The sequence below is a fragment of the Manis pentadactyla genome, chromosome 10, assembly GCF_030020395.1.
Source record: "Manis pentadactyla isolate mManPen7 chromosome 10, mManPen7.hap1, whole genome shotgun sequence".
NCBI classification, from domain to species: Eukaryota; Metazoa; Chordata; class Mammalia; order Pholidota; family Manidae; genus Manis; species Manis pentadactyla.
The window spans coordinates 76,205,217-76,230,704 of NC_080028.1; the positions used below are offsets into that span (position 1 = coordinate 76,205,217).

General features: G+C 40.3%; 1 protein-coding gene across 8 annotated transcripts in view; it reads left to right on the forward strand.

The window, feature by feature from the left end:
* DNAH3 (dynein axonemal heavy chain 3) overlaps positions 1-25,488 on the forward strand; it is a 197,738-nt gene that overhangs the window by 28,020 nt on the left and 144,230 nt on the right. For 6 of the 8 annotated variants that reach the window (XR_005027501.2, XM_036899295.2, XM_036899314.2 and 3 more), the window contains 11 exons: positions 312-507; positions 1,454-1,633; positions 4,164-4,300; positions 6,049-6,154; positions 6,344-6,522; positions 13,065-13,249; positions 14,469-14,592; positions 17,545-17,698; positions 18,504-18,648; positions 21,147-21,358; positions 25,273-25,364. Coding sequence is in view for 7 of the 8 variants with exons in the window: in XM_036899295.2 (XP_036755190.2) it covers positions 312-507; positions 1,454-1,633; positions 4,164-4,300; positions 6,049-6,154; positions 6,344-6,522; positions 13,065-13,249; positions 14,469-14,592; positions 17,545-17,698; positions 18,504-18,648; positions 21,147-21,358; positions 25,273-25,364 (1,710 nt within the window). In the remaining variant the exon portion in view is untranslated. The remainder of the gene's footprint in view (positions 1-311; positions 508-1,453; positions 1,634-4,163; positions 4,301-6,048; positions 6,155-6,343; positions 6,523-13,064; positions 13,250-14,468; positions 14,593-17,544; positions 17,699-18,503; positions 18,649-21,146; positions 21,359-25,272; positions 25,365-25,488) is intronic. The other 2 variants (XM_057487004.1, XM_036899327.2) reach the window with 2 other exon arrangements.

Sequence of the window (25,488 nt, forward strand, 5' to 3'; positions counted from 1 at the left end):
GAACATTCCAGTTCCTTATGTTCCTTCACCCCAGTCTCTGACTGTAATGAAGAAACTGTAGATCCTTTCCAGCAGTACATGCTCCCAGGACCCCCTGTCCATTTGGGTATTGCTAATGGCAGAATAGCCTCTCAATTAAAATCTTACTACTTTCTGCCTAGGAAAAGGGTGTTGGCAGGTGAGGTGGCCAGGGATATGAAAATACCAATTTACAAAGCTGCTTAGTAGGAAACGAGCTCTCTGCCTTGTCCCAACAGGACTTCTTGGAGCTCAGAAGAGCTTCTTACTTGGATGCCCTCCTGTCCTTACAGGTGGATCCCTACCTGCACCCAGCTTTTCATCTCACAGAAGGAGCAGTGGGTTCATTTTGCTCCGAAGAGCAACTATGACTCGTCCCATTACATTGAGGAGTATTTTGCCACTGTTTCATCCTTCATGTCACTTCAGCTCAGGGAGTTGGTAATTCAGTCCCTCGAGGACCTTGTTTCCTTTTTCATGATACACAAGGTATGTAGCAAATGTGCAGGGCTTGATATTTAGGTAGCATTATGTGTGTGTTCATTGCAGATATTGACTTCTGTTCTTTAGTCTTTGAAAGGGGCACCTCTAAGAACAAAAGACTTTGTTGAACTAATTAATTCATGAAGCTACTTCAGTGAAGTTGAAGTAAAATCTAAAAATACTTAAGTGCTGGTGTTCAAAGCATCAAACACCCCCTAAGCTTAGATAGTCTAAGGATCAAGGAAGATTCCTTTGGACTTTATACCATGTACAGATTTTACCTTTAAAAAGTAATAAAAATATTAAATTGCCTGGTTATAAAAAGTTAAGTTCTAAGCATTTTTCCAAATGAAGTCAAGATGAGCAATTGACCTTTTGCTCAAAAAATACAGAAACCAAAACTGCTGAATTTAGAATGCAATGTTAGCATTCTAACAATGACCATCTGTAGATGTCACTGTAATCATCTACTCTGCTAAGCAGAAGAGACTCAGATGTGGGAACAAATCTCACTCTAAAATTCCATAGAAAGGGAAAAGTAAAATCTTTGTTTGTCTGAAAGAAAGGGATACTTATGAGTATTTGATGCATAATAGATGTACACCAAATCTTTATCAATTATCCTTAAATATCTAGAAAGGTCTAAAATCAATTACTTAGACATGTACTTTACAACTGCCCTATGGCAATTTTATTAGGCAGTTTATGAAAGGCGTCTTAGATTACATGCCTGTGTAGAAAATTATATTTCCACACTGATATTTCTTTTATAGAAAAGTTGAGCTCAGGGTGGGCTAAGCCGTACCTAACCCTTATTTCACACATGAACAGTGCATGGAGCTCTTCATTTCCTTTTCTGGTGTTCATGTAGTACTATGAATGAGTAAACTTCACTCGCTTGGTTCTGGAAAGCCCATTTTGTGACAGTTGCCATATCTTATGTCTCCTGAAGGATGGGAATGATTTTGAGGAACCGTACCAAGAGATGGAGTTCTTTATACCTCAGCTAATCATAATCAGACTCGAAGTCAGTGAACCCATTATTGTCTTTAATCCATCTTTTGATGACTGCTGGGAATTAATACATAACTCTTTCCTGGAAATTATTAAGAACTCTAAGGGGATCCCCAAGGTATAGTATTCACTTAATTCATTTGTACTTTTTGTCACTTACTGAATAAAATACATTTAAAATGGGTGTTTTTGCAAGATAATTCAGGTAGGGGAGTTTTACTTTAGGAGGTACACCCCGAGTATACCCCTTTTACTCCAGAAAGAGGACTTGGGCCATAGAGAAGTGTCTATGCATGGAGAATTGTGGATCTAGTGAGGGATTTAAGAGTTACTTTGTGAGAGAGTAGCCTTCCCCCCATGATGCCCACATCAGAGGGGCAGACGTGTCCCAAGCCATATCCAGTTTGGGTTGATGATTCCTGATGGAGCAATTGCCATGAACATGCCAACAAATTTCATAAAACTAAGCCTGATTTAGATCTTGAAGTTCCAAGTGTAAGTTAGTTTGTTTAAACACTGTAGGTGTCTGGAGAGATTGAAACTTCCCTTCCTGGCCTAAGCCCTTTCCAGTTTCCTTTCCACAGTGGCATTACTAATCATTAGCAGATTAGTAATGGGCAGGATTTTAGTACTGGGCAGGATTGCCCACATGAGTGTGACTCTTTTGCATTCCATCTTCTCCTATTTTCCCCTGGGTGTTTGGTGTGACAAGAGCGCTGGTGTCCAGTCCTACACAGAAAAGCAACCTGTGGGGTGTGTGTGTGTGTATCTCTTTCCCCAACCCCACCCCAGTCATTATGTATGATGCTTGGATGCTCTTAAACACTCTGCTCTGCAGTCCTTTTAGTTCAGGAGAATTCTAAAAACTCAAGATTTGAATTGGGTTTTGTAGGGAAGCTTGTGAAGCCAAATGCCCTATATGATTTCACCAGAGAACTCTTAAGTTTGGTGTTTTGAATCTAACCTAGCCTGGTTAACAAGAAAACTGGATGTGTGAAGGGGGAAGAGGCAGGGGGCAGCTTTCCTACAGTCACCATCCCTAGGAAGGAAATGAAAGAGTTCTTATTTATGAAAAAGATACTAAAGGAAACCAAAATATTGAAAAATGTTTGTCTTAGCAAGAAAAATGAGAAAGACACAGATGCTTTCTAACTAAAAATGCAGTAAGAATTTAAGTCTGCATTGGCAGCCATGTCGATGCATTGCTTTCATAATTAGAAAATAAATATTACCATAGAAAGGGGTTGCCTGGGCCAGTCTCTCTCTTGGTGGGAGAATTTCTCACTCTCAGCCCCAGGGAAATAGAAAATTGGACAAGTATGCAGGCAGAAAAGCACTGAGGGTGATGACCAAACCAGGAAGCCTGCAATCAGAGAGCCAGGGAGTTAAGCAGATCATAACAACAATTTCCTGGAAAGGGCACTGTTCTCAGCTCAGTTTTACAACTGCACTACAAGGCATGGAGAACCAACTCTTCCAATTCAAGACTTCTCCCCAAGAGACAATCCATTATCCTGCTCCTGTGTGAATCTGTTGCACCAGTGGTGCTGCCCCTATTTCATCCACGTGCTTGACCAATGCCAGATCCTCCATCTCTCTGCTTTCAACCACTGTCTGCAGCACGGCCACAGCAAGAAGCAGTTGCTTCTCCATTGGCTTAAAAACCTCTGGATTGTCCAAAGAAGGAAGACACAGACCATTTGCACTTGCTTTTCCACCTTTCTAAATCAGTGCATTCTAATCAATAGTGTGTAACTGGTATAACCCACTAAAGCACTCTGGAGGTCTGAGACTGACCACTAAAAGTGTTCTTAGCAGAGGGGGCAGAAGAAGGCAGTGGGTCCCCAACAGGGGCTTTGCAGCCTTTACAAGTCGTCCAAGTGTGAACATTGTTCAGAGACACACATGTGCTATTAAGAAGTTGGAGAGTTTGAATTCTCAGAAAAGATACTGTTCATACTTCATCATCATAAAGCCATAGCTTCTTTTCCCCCTGAAGTGAAAGAAGAGTCTAGTATATCTCTCTTCTTCAAATGAGAAAACAGAAGTTCAGAGAGGAGAAGCATTACCTAAGGTCACATAGTCAGTTAGTGGCAGAGTCAAAATTAGAACCCATGCCTCTAGCAGCTTTTCGTTAGAAAAAGTGGGTTTGGGTTGGGCAGGGAGCACCACTGTAATACTCACTTACACAGCATTTATTGAGCAATCACTACATGCCAAGCTCTTATTGGCCTCATCACAATAGTGAAGAAGTCAGATAAGATCCAGCCATCATGGTATTTATATCCCATGACAAACTTGGAACAGCTAATTACACATCCATTTAATTAAAATTGAGATGAGTGCCAAGGAGACAAAGTTCAGAACAAGAGCATTAAGCAGGGAAACCTAACATCCACTGGGGTCTCTGGAGGACTCTCTAAGGACATGAGACTTGAAAGCAGCAGGGATTTGAAAGCTGAGTAATCCAACAAGAGAGAGGAGACAGAGAGAACAGAAGTAAAGGGAACAGTGGGGTGATTCCAGCACTATCCAAGAGGAAACAGCTGGTGTCCCTGGAAGTGAGTGCCTTGCAAGAGATTCTGCATTTTGGTGCCATCTCCCTTGTAGATGTATTGTGGCATCTAAAGGTGGTTTTTACTCTTTAGGTGGAATCTATCCTATTCCCAGAGTTGAAAGGATATAATCTGATTCTTGGAACCGTTAACTCAGAAGAAAAACTGGTTTCTGATCTTTTGGATCAAACTTTTGAGGTATTTCAGAAAAATCAAATTGGCCCCCACAAGTAAGTTGGTTTTATTGTAACAGCCTTTTGGGCATTGGTTTGTTTATCATCAAATAAGCAATTTCTGTTCCCACATACCTAAAACATATACATAATAAAAATAACCAGTACTTACTATTAATCTCCATTTTATAGGTATACTGTTTATCACCATTTTACAGATGAGCAAACTGTAACTTTACCAATGTTACACAGCAAATAAATAGGAAAGCCAGAGTTCAAATTCAATTACAGGTCCACCTCCATTATCTGAAAGCCATGGGGCCAGACAGATGTTAGCATTTATAGTTCTTGATTTTAGAAAAGTAACACAATACATTATATATTGTGATGCAGATTCATTAAGATACTGGGCAGCACCCCTTAACACTGCAAAATATTGATATTTCTGCAGTGAAAACTATGAATATTCACAAATAGCCTCACATGGGCTTAGGCCAGCCTTTGCTATCAAATGAATTTTGAAGCAACTTTTGTTTTCAGAGCTTTGGGAATTTAAGGATTAGAGAAAGGGGATTGAGGACAAGGTATCTGAATGTTCCTTAAATCATCACAGTGTAGAATATCTTGCAGTTGCCCATGAGAGCAGTTACTAGTTTAGGGTGACCATACAACGTAGCTTCTAAACTGAGATGCTTGAGAGCAAAGATGGCATTATTAGCAATTATTATGGGACAATAGGTGCAAATCTGGATTGTCCCAGGCAAATCAGGGTGTATGGTCCCCCTAACCCAGGGTTTCTTGACTATGGATCTATTGACATTTAGACCAGAAAATTCTGTATTGCAAGGGGCTGTCCTGTGCACAGTAGGATGCCTAGCAGCCTCCCTGACCTCTGCCCACTATTCTACCCTCCACTAGGAACTGCCCCCACTTGTGACAATCAAAAATGTCCCCAGACATGACCAAATGTCCCCTGAGTGCAAAGCCACCCCCAGTTGAGAACTGCTAATCTAGTCTGAAAATCATGGCCTCATATTTGGAAGCTCTGCCCTCATGAATTTGATTTGGGGTCCTCTATTTCCTGAGCATTGAATCTTGTACTTAGTGTACCTTTCTATACTGACAGTTCCATGGGCCTCTCCTTGTGTCTCAGTTTCAGAGTCTCTGAAGTATTGGCCAACTCTTGGAAATGTACCCTAGGCCCCACAAAGTCAATTCTGTTTACTTCATATCATCTTTATTTTAATTCAAATGTATTTTAGGTTAGAGCATCCCAAACACATCCTCCAGTCTGTGGAAAATCTGCCCAGCCATTTTTGCATGATCTGATAACAGAGAGAAACTAATTTTATTCAATTATTTTAGGTTCATTAGTTCCAAATTCTCATCTTAAAATTTAGGCATAGAATTTTAGAGCTGGGAGGAGGGATGGGAACTAATGTTTACATTACACATTCATTGTATGTCAGACATTTCATTGCTCTTTAATTGCTATATATAATTGCTTCATAGATACATTATTATAGGTAAGCTTTAGAACAGTCCTGTGAGTTATTATCATTTCCATTTAAAATTAAAGACACTGATCACTGAAATATCCTAAGATCATGCATCTAGAAAGTGGCAAATTGGAATTTGAAGCCAAAGTTCTGAATTCTCAGTACCTGTACCTTTTGCCACATTATGATTCTTTTTCCTGGGTTAGGCTAATTTTTATGATACTATCTTTTTTATTTGCCACTCTGACTAATCTGGTTTGGTGACCTGTATTTGTATCTTTGATCTTACGTTCTTCAATATGGAAGATACTTAAATGTATACAGAAAGTATGATGACTTGTTGGATAACACAGCAGAACAAAACATCACTGCATTCCTGAAAGAAAATCATGAAATTGAAGATTTTGTAACGGTAGGAAATGCCACTTGACATTTTGTATCTTGGTGACATGTGTGACAGACAATCCAATGAGTAGTAAGAGTGTTTTGTTAGGATATATACTATCCTTAATGTTGGGCTAGGTTGGCCAAGGTTGAGGCTGGGGACAAATACATGGAGGCTAAAGGCAGATTAAACTACTGAGTGTGCTTCGTTCTACAGAGGATCAATAGCATAAAAAAGTGGAGAAGTGAAATTGCATCCATGCACATTTCCGTGCCTTTGGCTATGTTCTGCCTTGACGCCGTGACTCTAAATTATGATCTCTGTGAGCGAGCCCAAAATCTTAAAGACCGACTGATTCAATTCCAAGTGGATATAAACCAGGACATGAATACCAGGTATTGCTATTGGGTGCAGAGAAACAGCAATGATATTTGGCACAAGTGAGAGAGAGAATGGAAGAGTGGCCAGAACCTGTGCCTTTCAGCAATGAACAGACTGAGCTTCTAGTTCAAGTTATGTCTATCCAAAAATGAGGGTGGTGGGGAATTCAGGTTCAGGCTAGAAGGTGAACAGCAGGGAGAAACTACATGGGACTTGGAGTAGGAAGGTAGAAAGCATCCTGAGGCAGTCTTCAGTCCTTCAGCCTTTGCTTTCTTGTGGGCAATTCCAGGGAGACGCTGCTGCATAGGCTTGGCTGTCCGGGGGCATGGGCCCTCTCACTGGTCTAGAGCACATTTGGAGACACAAGGTGTTTACAGGCACCCCTTAGAGTTACTCCTATGCAGACTTGTGCTTTTAGGTCTGGGGATTCTGATGTTCAATCTTTTTTTTTTAGATATTTTAAAAATTGAAGTATAGTTGATATACAGTATTATATTGGTTTCAAGTATACAATACAGCGATTCAATACTTACATACATTATTAAGTCCTCACCTCAACTAGTGCAGTTACTATCTATCAACATAGAAAGAGATCATAGAGCCGTTGACTATATTCTTCATGCTGTACTTACATCCCTGTGACCAGCTTATGTTATGACTGAGATTTTGTGCCTCTTTATCTCCTTCATGTATTTCACCCACCCATCCCAACCCGTTCCCCATGGTAACCACCAGTTACCTCTCAGTGTCTATGAGTCTGCTGCTATTTTGTTTTGTTTTTAGATTCCACATATAAGTGAAATCACATGGTATTTGTCTTACTCTGCCTGGCTTATTTCACTTAGCATAATACCCTCTAGGTCCATTCATGTTGTCACAAATAGCAGGATTTCTTTCTTTTTTTATGGCTGAATATCCCATTCAGCCATAAATAAGATGTGTATCTATGTGCCACATCTTATTCATCTATTCATCTGTTGATGGACACTTTGGTTGCTTCCATATCTTGGCTATTGTAAATAATGTGGCAATAAACATAGCAGTGCATATATATAGCTTTTCAAATCAGAAATTTTGTTTTATTTGGGTAAATGCCTAGAAGTGGAGTTAGTGGGTCATATGGTATTTCTGTTTTTAGTTTTTTGAAGACACTCCATTCTGCTTTCCATAGTGGCTGTACCAATTTACATTCCCACCAACAGTGTAGGAGGGTTCCCTTTTCTCCACATCCTTGCCAACCCTTGTTATTTCTTGTCTTTTGGATAGTGGCCATTCTAACTAGTGTGAGGTGATATCTCACTGGTTTTAATTTGCATTTCTCTGATGATTAGTGATGTCAAACATCTTTTCATGTGCCTCTTGGCCATCTGTGTTTCTTTTTTAGAAAAATGTCTGTTCAGGTCCTCTGCCCATTTTTTAATTGGGTTATTTTTTGTGTGTGATGAGTCATATGAGTTTGTTATGTTAACTTTGGATGTTAATTAACCCCATATCAGATAAGACATTTACAAATATATTCTCCTATATTGTAGGTGGCCTTTTTGTTTTGTTGTTGGTGTCCTTTGCTGTACAGAAACTTTTTAGTTTGATCTAGTCCCACTTGTTCATTTTTAATTTTGTTTCCCTTGCCTAGAGAGATATGTCCAGAAGAAAACTGCTCATGCTAGAGATTTTTGCCTATGTTTTCTTCTAAGAATTTTATGGTTTCATGTTTTTACATTGAGGTCTTTAATCCATTTCAAGTTTACTTTTGTGTATAGTTAGACAGTAATCTATTTTCATTCTCTTGCATGTAGCTATCCAACACCATTTATTTTCCCAATGCCATTTATTGAAAAGACTGTCTTTTCCCCATTGTATATTCATGGCTCCTTTGTCATATATTAATTGACCGTATATGCATGGGTTTACTTCTGAGAGCTCTATTCTGTTCCATTGATCTATGTCTGTTGTTGAATCTTAAATTCTGTATCATGCCTTCATTTTACTGATAACTATGTATTAGTCAATACATTTTTTTGGTTGTAAGGGATAGAAGCCCAGAAAGACTGGCTAAAATATAAAAGGATATTTGGGGCTCATGAATTGAAAAGTTCAGAAGTTCCTAGCTTCAGGCCTTCAAGATTGCAATTAGGATGCAATCTCCCTCTTTCTACTCAGCTTTCCTCTGTCAACTCCCATCTCTGTGCAGCTCCAGGCTTACATCCTCTGAGGTTCCCATCCACAAGGGAAAAAGGTTTCTGTCTTTCCCATAGACTCATGAAATTCCTGGTCCATGCAACACTGGGTCATCTGTGCAACAGTGAACCAAACACCACAGTCAAGAGAATGGCTTAGATCTGGGTGGTGTTCCCATGCTCTGGAGTGAGTGCCTACCCTACCTAAACCGTGTGATCTGAGAGAGGGAAAGTGGGAACCAAAGAAGACTTGAGGGGTGGTTACCAGAAGAGGGAATAATGCTAAGAGACTGGGATGGCAACTTGTCTGCTACTATGTCTTTACTTAAATGTTACAAAATAGTTAATCCATGTTATTCTATCTCTCTTCCTCAGAGTGCTTTAAGCTATAGACTGAGGTGATTTAGTAATAATGACCACTATTAACATTATATGTTGTATTATTCATGTATGTATTTAAATATATATATATATATATGTATATATATATATATATATATTGCATTTTATAGCACTTGAAGGTTTACAGAAACTCATCAGCAAATTAATAGTAATAATAGCTATCATTTTTCCAGCACACATCATAGTCCAGGCACTGTGTCAACATTTTGAACATCATAGATCTAACCAAGTCATCACAATGACCCTAAGGTTCATTATTCTCCCCATTGTGTTGATGAAGAAACTGACCCTCCAAAGGTTAACAAGTGGCACATCCAGGGCTTAACTAGTATATTTTGACCCCAAAGTCCAAGCTCTCCACCACCACACTCAGCTTTTGACCAAATGAGTGACCAAATGATGGGATTCCCAGTTTTGGTGCCATAAAACTTGGTTTTGAATCTAAGACCTTCCATTTATTAGCTGTGTGTCCCCTGGCTTCACCTCTCATATCTTTAGCTTCTTTACCTATAGAATAAAGGTTTAGGAGTAAAACAGTAAAAAGTTTGCAGCCTACAAACTAGTAATACACTTTTTTGGGAAAGTTTGAACATCAGAAATATTTTTTTCTTAAGCTATAGTCCATTTGTTTCTGTCTAATCAAAACAACATGGTGCCTTGGTTGGTCAGTGCATCCATCATCAAAATAAACATATAGTTTCCTTAGGCCTTTTTAATATAAGTGAAAATAAGGGTGCCCTTACAAATCCAGGAATTTCTAAAGCTGCAAAAACCCCAGGTTGGGGGCTGAGTTCTGAAATTTCTTTATGCCTTAAAAATAGTGACTATGACTCATTTAACCTTCTTGACCACCCCATGAGGTAGGTAAGACAGATGTAAGACCCCTTACTGAATGAAGGAGAAAATTAAGCCCAGAAAGAAAACCTAACTTGCCCAACTAGGTGAGTTTGAATCTTCTTTTCCCAAGCCCTGTCCTTGTAACTTCACTGTCCTATTGTTACTGAGTGAGGTGTCTTCCTGTTTCCAATGAACAGGTGCACCCTACAATGGGGTGCTCTGGGCATGAAGGCAGGAGGGCACCTTGAAGTGCATTAATAGGAAAGTGGGCATGCTGTTCATATCCACTGCAGGTACATTGGTCTAAGGTTGCTAGAACAGTGCCCTGAAGTACTAACCCAAAATGCAAGGACCTGAGTAGAGATATAAGAAATGACCCCTTTGGTCCAGCTGCTTGTTTCCTTCAAGATGAAAAGTCTTGTCGAAAAATGATGATGGAGATTGATACAATATTTACGGGCCTCCCTATGCCATCCCTATACCAGACAGAGAAGAGCCCTGTGCTTTGGGGCCTTTTAGATTTTAAATGATATGATCAGTACATGTAGAAGGCAGTGTTTCCTGTACAGGGCATATTCTGTATTAATTTGTTGTGGTTATAAAACATTTAGCAAAACAGCTCACATTTATTTTCTGTTCCATACCTCTCTGTCCCATGTTTTTCCTCCTCAAAATCCATCCCTTTCAAGAAAAATAAATCTGTTGGAGAAAAGAAAACATAAAAACCTTTAATTGCTAAAGTGTTATGTTGGTCAGATTCCTCATATTACTGGCCCATATTCAGGAGCTTTTAGAAGGTCTGGTAAATAATGGGTCCACTGCCACCCTTCTGGACCCTTCCAGGAAGCTGATAGCCAGTAGCCACATGGTTTTACTGTTTGTTCTCTTAAAAAAAAAGGGAATAAGAATAAGTCTTATCAGATAGGAGTCTACCAGACTGAGAGGACCTACCATCTATCTGAATTAGACTAGGCTTAGAAAAGAAATAGACCGAAGGTGTCACGATTGAACACAATGGTAGTTTATTTCTTGCTGAGGGTAGTTTCAGATTGGTGGGGGAGATCTATGTGCATTTAGAAACCCAAGCATTTGGTAACTTAACATCTTCAAGATGTTGCTTTCAGGGTCATTGTGAGGGCTGACACCTAGATAGCTGGGAGGAGGAAGGAGCATGGAGGAGTATGCAGGGACAGTTCAGTGTGCTGTACCTGAAAGGGAGGCACTGCTCCCCACATCCCATTGATTGGAACTCAGTCACATGACCATACCTGCTGTGGGTTCAGTTGTGCCCCCCCAAAGTTCATATGTTCAATTCTTAGTCCACTTGGGATGCTATAACAGACTACCACAGGTTAAGTGGCTTATGAACAACAGAAATTTATTTCTCTCAGTTTTGGGGTCTGGGAAGTCCAAGGTTAAAGCTCCATCAGATCTGTGTCTATTGAGAGCCTGCTTTCTGGCTCATAGACAGCTGTCTTCTTTGGAAGAACAGATGAGGGGTCTCCGGGGTCTCTTTTATAAGGGCACTAAATGCATTCATGAGGGAGTAGTCCTCATGACCTAATTACCTCCCAAAGTTCACCTACAAGTGCCATCACATTGGGTATCAGGCTCAACATATGAATTTTGGGGGTAGACAAACATTCAGTCTGTACAGAGCACTAATGCCCAGTATGGCTATAAGGACTTTGGAAACAGGGCTTATAAGGGGTGATGAGGTTAAATGGGGTCATAAGGATGGGGCTCTAATCCCATAGGAAGGGTGCCCATATAAGAACAGGAAGAGACACCAGAGCTTGCTCTCTTCACCATGTGAGGACACAGTGAGAAGGTGGCTGTCTGCAAACCAGGAAGAGAGCCCTCACTAGGAAACAAATTGGTCAGCACCTTAACTTTGAACTTCCCAGTCTCCAGAACTATGAGAAAATAAGTTTCTGTTGTTTAAGCCATCCAGTCTGTGATACTTTGTTACAGTAGCCTGAACTGACTAGTAATAAACTGAAAATATTGAAGAAGCTAAGAAATACAATCTAGCTCTGAGTCCAACCAATGGAGAATACTCTGAACCCATATAGTGCCATAGATAATTTTCCCCTTTGAAAAGTTTCCAAATTGTATAAACATTCTGTTCTGAAATCCCAGCATCATCTACAAAGATGTTTTAATCATTTTTCTTTTCCTTTTGATACAGTTAGCTTCATTAAGAAGGAATATTAAGGATGAAAATATTAAGAGGAGTGTATTTTATCTATAACATATGACTATCAACATGTAATGATCGATTAATAATAAGAAAGACTGTAATAGCTATTATTGATAACATTTCTTGAGGGCAACTTTATGCTAGGCATGGCTGTATTGCAGATGGCTTATTCCTATTTATCAGGATAAAGACTGTCATCGGCTTTTCTAAATGAGAGCATATTTGAATTATCCTTCTGATAACATCCTTTTTCACAGTTTTGTGTTTGAAGAGAAGTGTGCAGTTAGATCAACTGGTCCCAGTAGCTGAACATCTGTTTCTCTATGCTGCCAGGAATTACCTGTAGCATGTGAGGCTGAGCTTGCTTGCGCACCGCTGCTAAGAGCAGTGGTTACAAATAAAATAGTGCTCTACTTCAACATAGAAGTTGAGGAGTTGCTGTTGCTGATGGTGGTGGTATTCTTGTTATTTTGGTCTAAATCTGGATTCTACCCATGAGAAGTAATGTGGTATATTTATTAAAGATTATGAGCTCTGGAATCTAATAAACCAGGTTCAGATCCTGGCTTGGACACCTACACAGCATGTTGCTTTGTATAAAATAATTCAGCTTCACTTTCTTCCATTGTCAGTAATAGTAGTCCCTACCGCTTACAATTGTTGTGAACATTAACTGAGCTAATATATGTTCAGTAATTGGAATGGAGCATGGCTCATAATAAAGGTCACATGTCAGACATTATTGCCTTTACTCCTGTTATTACTCCTGAAGTGTGGTGTGCATGTGAATATTATCCATCAAGGATGTGCAGGTTGAGAAAAACTGGAAACCATTGTTCTAGTTTCTAAATAAGAATCTGAATGTTTAGCATAATAGTTCTTTGAAGAAAGTTATCTTAGATGATGATGGTGATAATGGCTGTTTCTTTCCCTGTAGCATTTGTAGTCAGTACAGCACCATTGCAGACAAAGTCAGTGAGATTCCTGCCAACACTGAAGAGCTAGTATTCCTCATTGAATTCTTAAAGAAATCTAGCAATGTCACTGTGTTCAAACTCAGGAGGCAACTTAGAGATGCAGTTGAACGGCTAGAGTTCCTAATGGACTACGCAGACTTGCCCCGTAAGTCCAATGCCATCTGTATCTATATGCAAATGTACATGCACGTGTATATTGTTAGAAATAAGGAGTCAGGGGAAGGAGAATCAGCAATCCTAACACTAAATATCAATATTGTGAGAGCTGAGTTTCATGTGTCCGTGTATGTTAGAGGCACTTATTCCACACTCTTATCCATAGGAATTTATATCAAATTAAGGGAATCTTATTGTTAGGTGAAAAGAAGAAATATCTAGGGACTTAATTCATTCTTAGATACCTGTCTTGGCATTCTGTGCCTGGTTTCCTGGAAAAGTCACTTCCACACACAGAGTCCTTTGATAAGTGGCTAGAATTCATTCATTTGTGATCTTAATACAGCCTCTCCTTTGAGGGTGCCAGGGCTCTTTTCTTCATGCTCCTGCATATTTTAAAAGCAAAAAATGGCCAGGGCCCCTTCACGGCTTTGGGCCCAGTTAAGAGTTTTGTAAGGACTAGGTTCTGAAGGAAAAGCTGATATTCTTTCTACAAGCCAAGCCTTTTCCATCTGGAAATACCTGTGAATTACTTAGTGTTCACAGTGTTTTGGTGGGGAATGGCATGGGAGGGAGGGAGGGGAACCAGGAGTGAAAAGGGGTTCCCTAACCATCCATATGCACATTCATGAGCTGGTCCCTCACCCATGTGAACATGTACTGGACTCTCTCACTGTGATCTCTGCCTCCTAGATTCCCAAGGGTCCAGAGGAAACCCAGGGCATTTTAATGGATCTGAGCCATAAGATGGGTATGGCATCTGGCACTGATAATGTTAACTGACATTTAATCAAAAGGGACTTGATGCAGACGAGGTGAAATAGTTTAAAGAGTAGAATCAGAACTTCAACCCAGATTTCTGTTCTACTCACACCTAGCCTGGTAGGACAATAAAGCATAGCAGTTAGAACATGGGCTTTGGAGTTGCTTAGACCTGGGTTTGATTTCAGCTCTGCCACTTTCTAGTGATGTGACCTTGACCACTTGGCTTAACTTTGTTTCCTATCTGTAAAAACAAGGATAATAATACCATCTACCTTCTAGCCTGACCCTTGGTAAGTTCTTAATAAACCATTCATCCACAATAGGCCCATCTATTCATTGCCACCCCTATACCCACCTCTCTTGATCTCATGTTCTGCTAAATTAATTCCCCGCATGCTGATGCATGCTGACAGTGTCTGGAGCAGACTGTATATGTTTTGCAGAAGAGGATATCAAATTGAACAGCACTCTGTTCCTCTGGCCAGACCAGATTGAAGATATCTTTGAGAACAGCCAAAACCTGCTCCTTAGCAAGAGGGATCAGGTGGAGATGGACCTGATTAAAAGGTAAGGAAGAGTTGAGGTTGTTTTAGAAATGATTCTGAGCTTCTTAACATGCTGCAGGTTCCTGGTTCTGTCTGGAGCCTCCCACAGCAATGCAAGGACAAAGGCTGAAGACAGTTGGTAGAATTTCCTTTTGTTTCCCACTGAGGGATGTGCTCTTTATGCATGCTTCATTGTAGTAACTCCTGTCAGTGCCTTCCCTGCCTGCCTTGAACAATGGAATTTGGTGGTGCAGAAAGAAAACGACAAAAATAGAGGCAAGTAATAATGGACTTGCAATAATAGTGGCAAAACTGTCAGCCTTACATTGGAGACCACAATTCTGAGACATATCAAGACAGGGATAATAAAGGCATGGTAGGGGGCCGAGACATTGCCTCTTTTGCAGCTGTTCTTGTTCAGTGCTAATATGACTGTAATCATTTATTCACTCCTTCATTATTTGTCAATTCAATCAGCATTTATTATGGATCTTTACTATGTGCAATGCTGTATTCTAGACATGTGTTTGGCTGCTAAATAAAGATTTTAATTGAATGACATAGAAAATACAGACGTACTAAAAATCAGTGTAAAGTGAAGTGGGCCAAGTACATGTACATGGTGAAGACACACATGCATGCACACACACACAACCCATCCCAGCTTATAACACACTGTGAACTGCAGATTCATACAGTTACTATCCCCATTACATGAAACACCCACTGTCCAACTTCAGGTCCCACAATGACAGCAAGTACACACAAGAAAGGAGATGAGTAGACAAAAGCAAAGATTTCTACACAGAATGGAAGTTTGGACTGAAAGTTAAACCCATTAAGTTGCTACCTTCAACGATGGCCTAGATCTGCTGCCCAGAAAAGTGTAATGACCAAAACAAAAGGGTGTGTGTGTGTGTATATATTTTTTTGTCTGACAGTCTTCTCTTTCCACCTAAATGGATACTGTCCAATGTGTGAAACTGATTTTTTTAAAGTAATAGACTTAATTTTTTTGGAACAGTTCTAAGCTTATAACAAAATTGAGCAAAAAGTACAGAGTTCCCATATATATCCTTTCCCCTACACACAGCCTCCCCTATGGAGCTGATTTTTGATGCCTTGAGGAAGCAGAACCTTGTCTGTAGGTTAGATGTAGATGTACAGTGACAAGTTTCTTTTTGAGCCTTGGTGTTCTCATTTGTAAAAGGTGCTAATAAAGCCAGTATCAGATCATCTCATTTCATGAGAGGTATCATGGTGCTGAAGGATGAAATGAGAGAATCTGATATTGTACTTAGGTAGTAACCAGCACATAGTAGGCATTCAAAACCTGCCAGCCTCCTTCAACCTTCGATTGACTTCTTTGGGAGAAAAATGCGTTTTCATTTCCAAACCACCCTCTTGTGTGCATACATTTAAACATTAGTATAAAACTATGTAGAGACAGTAAGTGCTGTTGAAGTTAAGAGGGATGGGTAGTGGCTCTGGGAGAAGTGGGAATAACTGTCATTTATAATGAGAGGAGAATGGTGCTGGGTTTCTCCTGTTGGAGGGGCAGCTCTCAGCTTAATTCTGTCAACTGGTCCCCAAGCTCTAAACAGCAGAGGTCAGCAGAAGAGAAACCCACAGCCCTGGGCTCAGCCTTCTCTTTGGCAAACCCTTAAACCTCATGTCCATCATTTCTGCATTAATCCTGAGATCAGTGGGAGGAGGACTGAGCAGTATCATTTGTTCATTCCTCTTCTGTGAAAACAAAATCCATTCCCTTTCCAAGAAACTTGACCTTCGTTTCCCAGCCCACGGTAATTTTTGGCCTTGATGCTGATTATTTTCCATTTGCAGCCCCCTCTCCACCCACCACTTCCTTCTCCACCCTCCTGTGCCTGCTCAGTGTCTGGTGGGCTGATCCTCAAAGTCTGCAGCCTTGGCTCCATTGTCTGTTGGATTTAGGCAGGGCTTGGCCAGTGGAGAGCCCTCAGGGGACTGGAGAGGGATTGCAGGGCTTTTTTGCTCTCCCTACCTGTTTGGCCCTGGGCCTCTGGTGGTAGCTGCGTTCCTCCTGAACACAATTCTTGCTCCGCTGTGGTTCTAGTTCTCATTGCCCCTTTATCCCTATGGGTCACAGTGGCTTCCCTCTGTGAAGTCTACCCACATCTCACTTCTGTAGGTAGCCCCTTTATTAAAGCCTCTTTCTTTAAACATGGGAGTGAACTCTTTATCTCCTGCCAGAATTCTAACCAGTCCTTACATTCCTACATTATCCCCTCTCAGACACCAGGTGGTCCCAAAATACAACTCATTTACTCAACCTAATTTCCTAATGCTATTTACTGATGACAGTATTATTAAATGGAATACACACACACACATACATATATATATATTAGACATGAAAGTACTTCAGAAACTATAATGTTTTAAGCAATTGTAAGAAATTAACAATAATAATAGTAATATTTTAGGATCATCAGTGAGTTTATATACCATTGTCCTCTGGGAAGAATGCAAAACAGTTTTTATCAGAGATTTATCTTTGTGGGTACTGTATTTAGAAGTTCACAAATAATTTTAATGATGTGAAAAGGCACTCAGTAGCACCTAACTGTATGGACAATGGGAGAATTGGCTTTACCCCATTTTGTCATTGGTTCCATGGTCTTAGAAGCAACCTAGAATATACATGATGGACATCTCAGGAATGTGAGGTGCTCTTTGCCATGATAGTACAACAGAAACCCTTTAACATCCTGGGGAAGAAGGGTAAATGCTTAGGGAGAGTACTCTGGATTGTGTCTAGGATTCAGATAGATGGTGGTGCCTGCATGCAGTAGGTGCTCACAGTTTTGATGAATGAATGAAACATTCTCACAATAAGTATCCTCTCCAAAATTAATTCCTACTAGCATCTAAAATCACAGCTTATTATAAAACAATGGAAGTCCAAATATGATTGGGCTGTTTTTACTTTCAGGTGCTCAAAATTTGAGTCGAAACTTGAGGGCTACAACAAGGAGCTAGAAGGATTTAGGAAACGTGAAGTGATGTCTACAGAAGAAATGAAGAACAATGTTGAAAAGCTTCATGAGCTTTCAAAGAACCTAGAGCAAGCACTGGTGGAATTTGAGGTTTGGGGCCTTGGGGTCTTGAAATGGGGACTTATGATTCAATATTGTTTGGTTGGTTCTGGTTCTTGGTTTTGTATTTTCCTAACATCACCTGTCAAGTAGAGTATTGATTGACCAGTTCTTTTATTGGTATTTTCAGCTATCTTTTTCCACACCCCTACACTAACCAGCTTTTATTAGTCATTGAGTAAATGAAGAAGAAATTAAAATATAATAATTGCTCACATATATTGAGCATTTACTATGTGCTTGACAGTGTCCAAATAGCTTCATGTGCAGCATACCACTTAGTGTCCATAACAAACCTTTGGGGTAGGTACTGTTATTGTCTCCATTTATCCCTATTAAAATGAGAGAACTAAGGCTTAAAGAAGCTAAGTAACTTGCTCTGAAGGTCAAGTAGTAAGTTCTTTAACCATTCAAGTTTTTTTTCTCCACCCCTAACCATGAAAGTTTTAACCTTTGAAGCAAATCAGCCCAAGAAAGCAACATCATGTAAACAACTGAAATACATATGACAGTTGTGAAAATGGGGATGTGGATATGGTACAGTGGAAGCAATGAGGATGGGACAAGTAGCAAATTATCCTTGAGTTTCACCCAACTGCATCTCAGCTGCCACAGCCCTCAGAAATAGCAGACCTTCTTGCTAGATAGAGTCCATGCCTTATTTTCCTCTCTTACTTTCCAGCTGAACAAGCACCTTCCTCAACTTGGTTTTCAAAGCACTGAGGAACTTGCTGTGGTGGCTTCTGGGTTCAGGAAACCACCTACCCAATAAACAGTATCTTCTTTTGTCCTGCAGTCAATCAATAAGGAGGAGGATCTGTTGGAAAAGGAGAAGAGCACGTTCCCTCTCCTGCAAACCGTATTGACCAACAAAGTGCCTTACGAGCAATTGTGGGTGACAGCCTATGAATTCAGCATCAAGTCGGAGGAGTGGATGAATGGTATGCTGTGGTCTCACTCTTCTGGGACAGGATGGGAATGGGAGTGGATCCAACCCAGGCAGTTCTGAAATAAGGTTTGGACTTCAGATTCTGGCTGGATGTTTTATCATATTCTGATACTCTGAATTAAGGCAGCCACAGTCAAATTTATCATGTAATGATGATGGAAGGTTGGGATCGAAGAGCCAGACCTACTGCCAGGGTGAAATAGAACAGGCAGTCACCTAAAGCCATGGATTGGGTAGTGACTCAGAGGCAGATGGTAGAAGAATAAAATGGCAGCTCCACTATTGTGCTGCTTCAAGAAAGGCCAGAGTGCCATAGATATCTGTAAACTCCTTTTTGTCTAGATCCTGGAGACTAGAAATGTATTGAGGAGGTAGAGTCAACAGGACAATGATTGATCTAATAAAGGGCAGGGGGCAAACAGAGAGGGAGGAACCTAGGGTGTCTTCCAGATTACTAGCTCAGTCAGTTTGGTTAATATTGCCATCACTGAACAAGAGAAGTGTCAGATTTGTTGGGAAAATATCCATCAATTTGAATATACTGAGTTTGAGGTATATGCAAACATCCAAATGGGAATGTTGAATATATTAGTACAGAGTTAAATTATAGCTTTGAGGGGGATTTATATTGTGGAATAATTAATGTGTAAGTTATAATTAAAACCATGAATGACATCACCTGGGGAGAGTGTATATGAACAGGGAAAAAAATCCTGAGACCCTTAGGGTTGAGCCTTTAGTTTGTTTCCAGTGCTTCAGTATTATAAACACAACTGTGATGAACATCTTTGTGACAATTTTCTGGATATAGTGATCATTTCCTTAGGATAAATTCCAAAAAGTGAGATGGCTAGGTCAAACAGTATGTAATGAAAATTACTGGAATTTTAAAAAGTGCTTTTGTTGTTATTGTCTTTTAGAAGAGTTATGTTTTAATTTATTATTCCTCTAGCAGTATTTAAGAGTGCCCATTCTTTACACTGTCAGTAAATCTGGGAAATAATAGCTTTGAAAACTTTTTTGTTGATGGGATATTTTAAATGGTATTTTCTTTTTCACTTTTAGAAAGTATTATTTCCTTTTAATTGAAGTTCTTGGGAGTGCCCATATAAATAATCATATAATCTGGAAAACTGAGACATTTTATTTCTTCTTCCCCAATCTGTATGCCTTCTATTTCTTTTTTATGCCCTATTGTATTGTCAGGGACTTTAGTATGATCTTGAATAGGACTTATGAGAGTGAATATCCTTGCTTTATTCATGACCTTAGGGAAAAAAATTTCATCTTTCGCCATTAAAGATAAGGGAGTGGGTTTTTTTGTGTGTCTTTTAAAACCACTTTATTGTAGTGTGATTGACATGTACATAGTAAATGTATACAAAAGTATGTTAGTGTAGGTTTTTCACAGATGCCCTTTTTCAGACTGACGAAGCTCCCTACTCTTCCTAGTTTGTTTAGAGGTTTTAATCATGAATTGATACGAATTTTGTCAGGTGCTTTTTCTGAATAATTGACATTATCATGTTATTTTCCTTCTTTAGCCTATTAGTGTGGTATATTACATTGTTTGATTTTCAAATATTAAGCCAACCTTGCATTCCTAGGATAAATCCCAATTGGGAAAGATGTAATTATTCTTTTGATATGTCACATGGAAGGCGTGCACATTTGTGTTCTTTTTCTTTTCAAAATATTTTAATTTTTGATTACTAAACAAAAATGTTGGGTTGATGAAGCATGTTATATTAGTGAAACTTTATTTAGTCTTGGTAGTCCTGAAAGAAAAGTGTTTTTGAGTAAATTAGCAACATCATGATGCAAGAGTTAGTACTACTATGAAATATCCAAGGGGAAGAAGCAGCAACATGGAAAGATTTTGATTGAAAGTGAAACCCAAATGCTAAGGGATCCCTTTTACAAAAGAAAAGGAGGAGAAGGAAATCCAAGTTTTGGAGCACTTTTTTTTTTAATGAGGTATCATTCTTTGTTTTTAGGATAGTCTATTTTTAAATAACTTCAAACTGACATGAAAGTTGCCAGAACTGTGCAAAGAACTCCCATGTCCCCATTCACTCACATTCTCTGCTTGTTCATATTTCACAGCATTTGTGGAACACCTTTTAGTGCTTCTACAATAGCATCTATAAGCAATGCTAACAATTGATTCCCTAATTGCACTTGCATCATATGCCAGGCATTATGTTAGCCACTTTACTTATCTCACTTTATTTACAGTCACCTTCCAAGGTATCCACCATTACCACTGTATCACAAGTGGTACTGTTGAGGCTTAGGAAATTCAGGTAAACATGCCCATGGTTTCACTGGCTAAACAGAGTTTTCAGATCCAGACCCAAGTCCAAAGCCTGTGCTTGTTTCAATATCCACACCATAGGCACAGTTCCAAATTCAGGGAATTAAAGGTACATGTGATTAACATGTATTCAGTGATCTCACCCTTCCTGCACCCCATGTCTTCTATTTCAGGACCTGTCTTCTTACTGAATGCTGAGGCAGTTGCAGAGGAAATTGGGAATATGTGGAGGACAATATATAAATTGACCAAGACTCTTATTGACGTGCCTGCACCCAGGCGCTTGGCAGAGAATGTGAAAATCAAGATTGATAAATTCAAGAAGCACATACCTATCCTCAGCATTTCCTGCAACCCAGGAATGAAAGACCGGCACTGGCAGCAGGTCCCTGTCACTGTCCACCCCAGCCAGCCCAGCCCACACCTAGTCCTGGTAGCCCTTTGGAAGGCAGGAACCATTACTGCGTCAAGCTTCTCCTTTCTGAAAGGAGCCTCTACTTGGGGCCGAGGGGATAGTAATGGGATTGAAAAACTTTTATAGGAAGGGAGCAGGCAGGATATGGGAGGAACTACCTCCCCACATAAACAGATTTACCCTTTTCTTTGGGAATGCCATTGCTGATGGTTGAGTATTGTTCCAGCCAGTGGCCACGAAGGTTCTCCTTTGCACCTGGCTGCTGAGGGTCCTACAGGGTGATAAGTGTGTTGAATTACAGTGGGAGGGGCCTTTGATGTGTTCCAGACCTAGGACACACTAAAGAGAGAGTCGTACCTTTGCCTAGGGCTCCTATTAATGCCAGATGATTCCTGCGTGGGCTGACTGTGGTGTGGAGCTTCATGGTCCAATAGGCTATGTTCATAAATAATTTTGCACTCTTCTTTCAGTCCTTTGAGTCTATAAATGAGAATAATAAATATTCTCCCTAAAAATAGTCAGGATTATATAAGCAACCAAGTGTGAGGATAAGTGTTATGTGAACGCTGAGCAGAAAAAAGAAAACTCACTGTGTTTCTAAAATAATCATCACATTCAAGGGCTATGAATGGCCTTGAAATCCCTGTCCTATATCAGGGAGTTGCTCTATATGAAAGTGGAAATGAAACTGGCTCTCCATGGATAGATTCCTCTCTGACTAGGCCTGGAATTCCCTCTCTCAGAACCATGCCTAAGACTGAGGACATTGCCCGTGGAAGGAGCCAATCTGAGAGCACACCCATACCTTCTAGAAGAATGGAGTTTCAGCAGAGTGGCTAGGAAAATTTTAATCTCCCTGGGAAGACAAAGATCTTGATATGTGAGAGATTCAGGACTTTTCTGTAGAGAGGAACTTCTTTCTATTCCCCAGAAAGCCTTGAAACTCAAGACCTAAGCAAAGGATGTAAAGAAGGTAACCTGGTCTTGGGCTGCCCCAGCAAAGGGGTCTGCCCAGAGGCAGATGCCCTCAGTTGGTGCTCATAGGGTGGCCCTCCATGGACATAGCCTGACTGAACTTTGACCCTCTTGGAGGGTAGGGAGGCTGCTCTCTGTCCTTACATGGGATGGTACTGTAGAAGGTGCCCTCATTAATGGTGCTTAAACAACCCTCTGGGGGACTCAGAAAGCCATCCCCTCCACCTGGTGCTTCCCCCATGAGGACACTATTTTCCCACCTTAAATGGTTGGGCACCTTAAAAATTCCAACCATTCCTAGACATTCATAATTCTTATTTGTAGACCACTTAGATGGCCAGATTAGGAAAAAATATTCCTTAGAATTGATAATGATACCTAAAACACTGAGTACCAACTATGCACTGAATACTGTGTTACATATTTTTTGTGGATTCTCTCATTTTATCCTCCCCAAAACACTTTGAAGTAGGGACTTTCATTATCTCCATTTCACAGATAAGAAAACTGAGGCTTAGAGAAATGAACTAGATTGTCATGTGGCTGGTATATGGTGGGAGACAGACTGAAATCTAGGTTTGACTCAGCCTAGATGGTTGAAAAGGGAACAAGAAATAATCAGGTCAGAGGAAAGGAGTGGACAGGAGGGGACAGTATGCCATAGGTAGGAGTGGAATGCAGTCCCAGGATGGTGGCTTCTCAGTAATGAGCCCCTGAAGGGGAAGCCCCATGGTCTGAATAGTTAAAGGTGAGCTCAGAATGGACAGAGGCCTTCAGATACTCTCAGGGCTGCCCCCACTCAGAGCCCCTTCCTGCCTGCATTGTAGGTCAAACCACAAACCACCCCAGTGACAGCACCAGGCTTGGGGAAGCCATTCTCTGCCCTAATGTCTAACTCAGGAGATACGTTTGCACAGATTCTGGCTCTGATGGGGCTCTGAAAGCTAAACCACCTGTAACTCTCAAGCCTGTAACAGGAATCTTCTGGGGTCATGGGTTGGGTGTACTGCAGTTTCATAGACTTTACTGCTATCAGCAAAGGGGTTGCTACTGTGGTTTAAAACAAGATGAAACTAGGTAACATTTGACCTCAAAGAAACCACACTGATATGTACCAACGCTGGCCCTCTAGGGCAGTTACTGCCTAATTGAAATATACTACAAAGTGTATGTGTGATTTTAAGTTTCTAGTAACCATATTTTTAAAAGTTTAAGTAGGTGAAATTTTACGACTAGGTCTTATTTAACCAAGCATATTCAAAATATTATCATTTCTATAGGTAATCAATAATACAAAGTGTGAGCTCTCACATTACATTTTCATACTAAGTCTTTGAAATGTGATGTGCTTTTACACTTACAGCACATTTTGATTTGTACTAGTCTCATTTCCACTTCTGAATAGTCACAAGGGGCTAGTAGCAGCTTCCTATTGGACAGTGTGGCTCTAGGCTTTTAGAATTAGAAACCAGGTGCTTTGTTATACTTTCAGGTATTAGAGAATAAATGAAAGGCCATGGTGACCAGGAACAGCTGTACAAATTGTACACTGCACAACTCTAGGGAATGCTACTTTTGTGCACTAAAGTGTGAACTGTACTTCCTAGAGTAATGCAGTATGTAACCTGCACACATACATAGAAGAAGACCTGTGAGAAACACTAGAATGTAATGGATAAGAGCTTTACAGTCAGAACTGGTTCCATGTTCTAACCCTGTTTTTTATTGGCTGAATTGTCTTGGACAAGATACTTCATTTCTTTACCTCAGTTTCCTTATATGTAACATGGGAATAATAATACATTAGTCTCTTCCTTATCATATTGGGAGGATGAAATTAATGCATAAAGCTCTTAAAACAATGCCTACTACATGGTAAGCCCCCAATAAATGTTATTTTTATTATTTCCTTTTCCTTAGTGGTCCTCCAGCTATCCTCAGCCCAGATTGGAAGCCATCTGAATGAGCTGGTTCACTTCTGTTTTCACTCCATAAGTACTTACTGACATCTACTAAATGCCAGGCCCCAGGGACATGTGGCTACACAAGACAGAACGTGATGCAGCTCTCATGTCACTTTCTGCTCTGACAGTATGTAGTACTGCCAAAGCTGGATGGAGACAAAACTGGGCTGTCTGAGGTTTTTCACAGAGCCTCATTCCCCTTGGTCCTCATTCACCTCTTGAGTACATGGAACTCTCATACCACCCAAATTGCTAGGCCTCTGAGAAGTGTTTAGAAGCCATCTAACTGCATTTAAGACCTTTCTCAGGGATATTTTCACATAAAAAATCAGCTTGGGGTAGTATTTACACCAAAGGAATTGGCACAAGTGCTAACCTTTCCAACAAGCTAGCATGCTGGGGTGGAAAGGAAGATATTTGTCACATGGGGAGTCCTTCCTCCTTCCCAGCATCCTCAGATCACTCAGTTTGGGGGTCTGCCTGTCCCATATACTCATTACTTCCTCCTTTTACTCAGCAAACACTGCAGTTCCTATCATGGACCAGGTTTTGCACTAGGCCCCAAGAGCACAAAAACAAGTCAGATCCCAGCCCAGCCCACAAGGTGATCACAAAGTTGCTCTGTGCTGAGTGCTGGTCAGAGACCAACCCCCAGGAAACCAGATGTAATGCAGTGAGGTTTCAGGCTACCTTCTGAGTCTGTAGATATGCACTGCCATTTCGAGAGCCACTAGCCTGAATATAGCTGTTTAAGTAAAATTAAATAAAAATGAAACATTAGTTCCTCAGTCACACTAGCCACATTTCCCCAGGGCTCAGCTGCAGAATGTGATTGGTGACTACTGTTTGGGACAGCGCAGAATAGAACATTTCCATCATCATGGACAGTCTGCTCGCTGCCAGTACCTTCGAAGGTACACACTCATTTTCCTCTTTTCTTTGCAGATCAGTCAGATTGTTGGTTGTGAAATAAAGCCCACTGAAACGACTTGCCTCTCAAATATGCTGGAATTTGGAATCGGCAAATTCATTGACAAGTAAGGCTCCTCCTTTTATTTAGGAAGTTTTTTGGTCATTGTATCTGTTAAGTTCCCACAAGGGTATGACTAGCCTCATATCAAGCCATTTTTCTCCTTCTGGTTCAAGGTAACCTAAGAATTT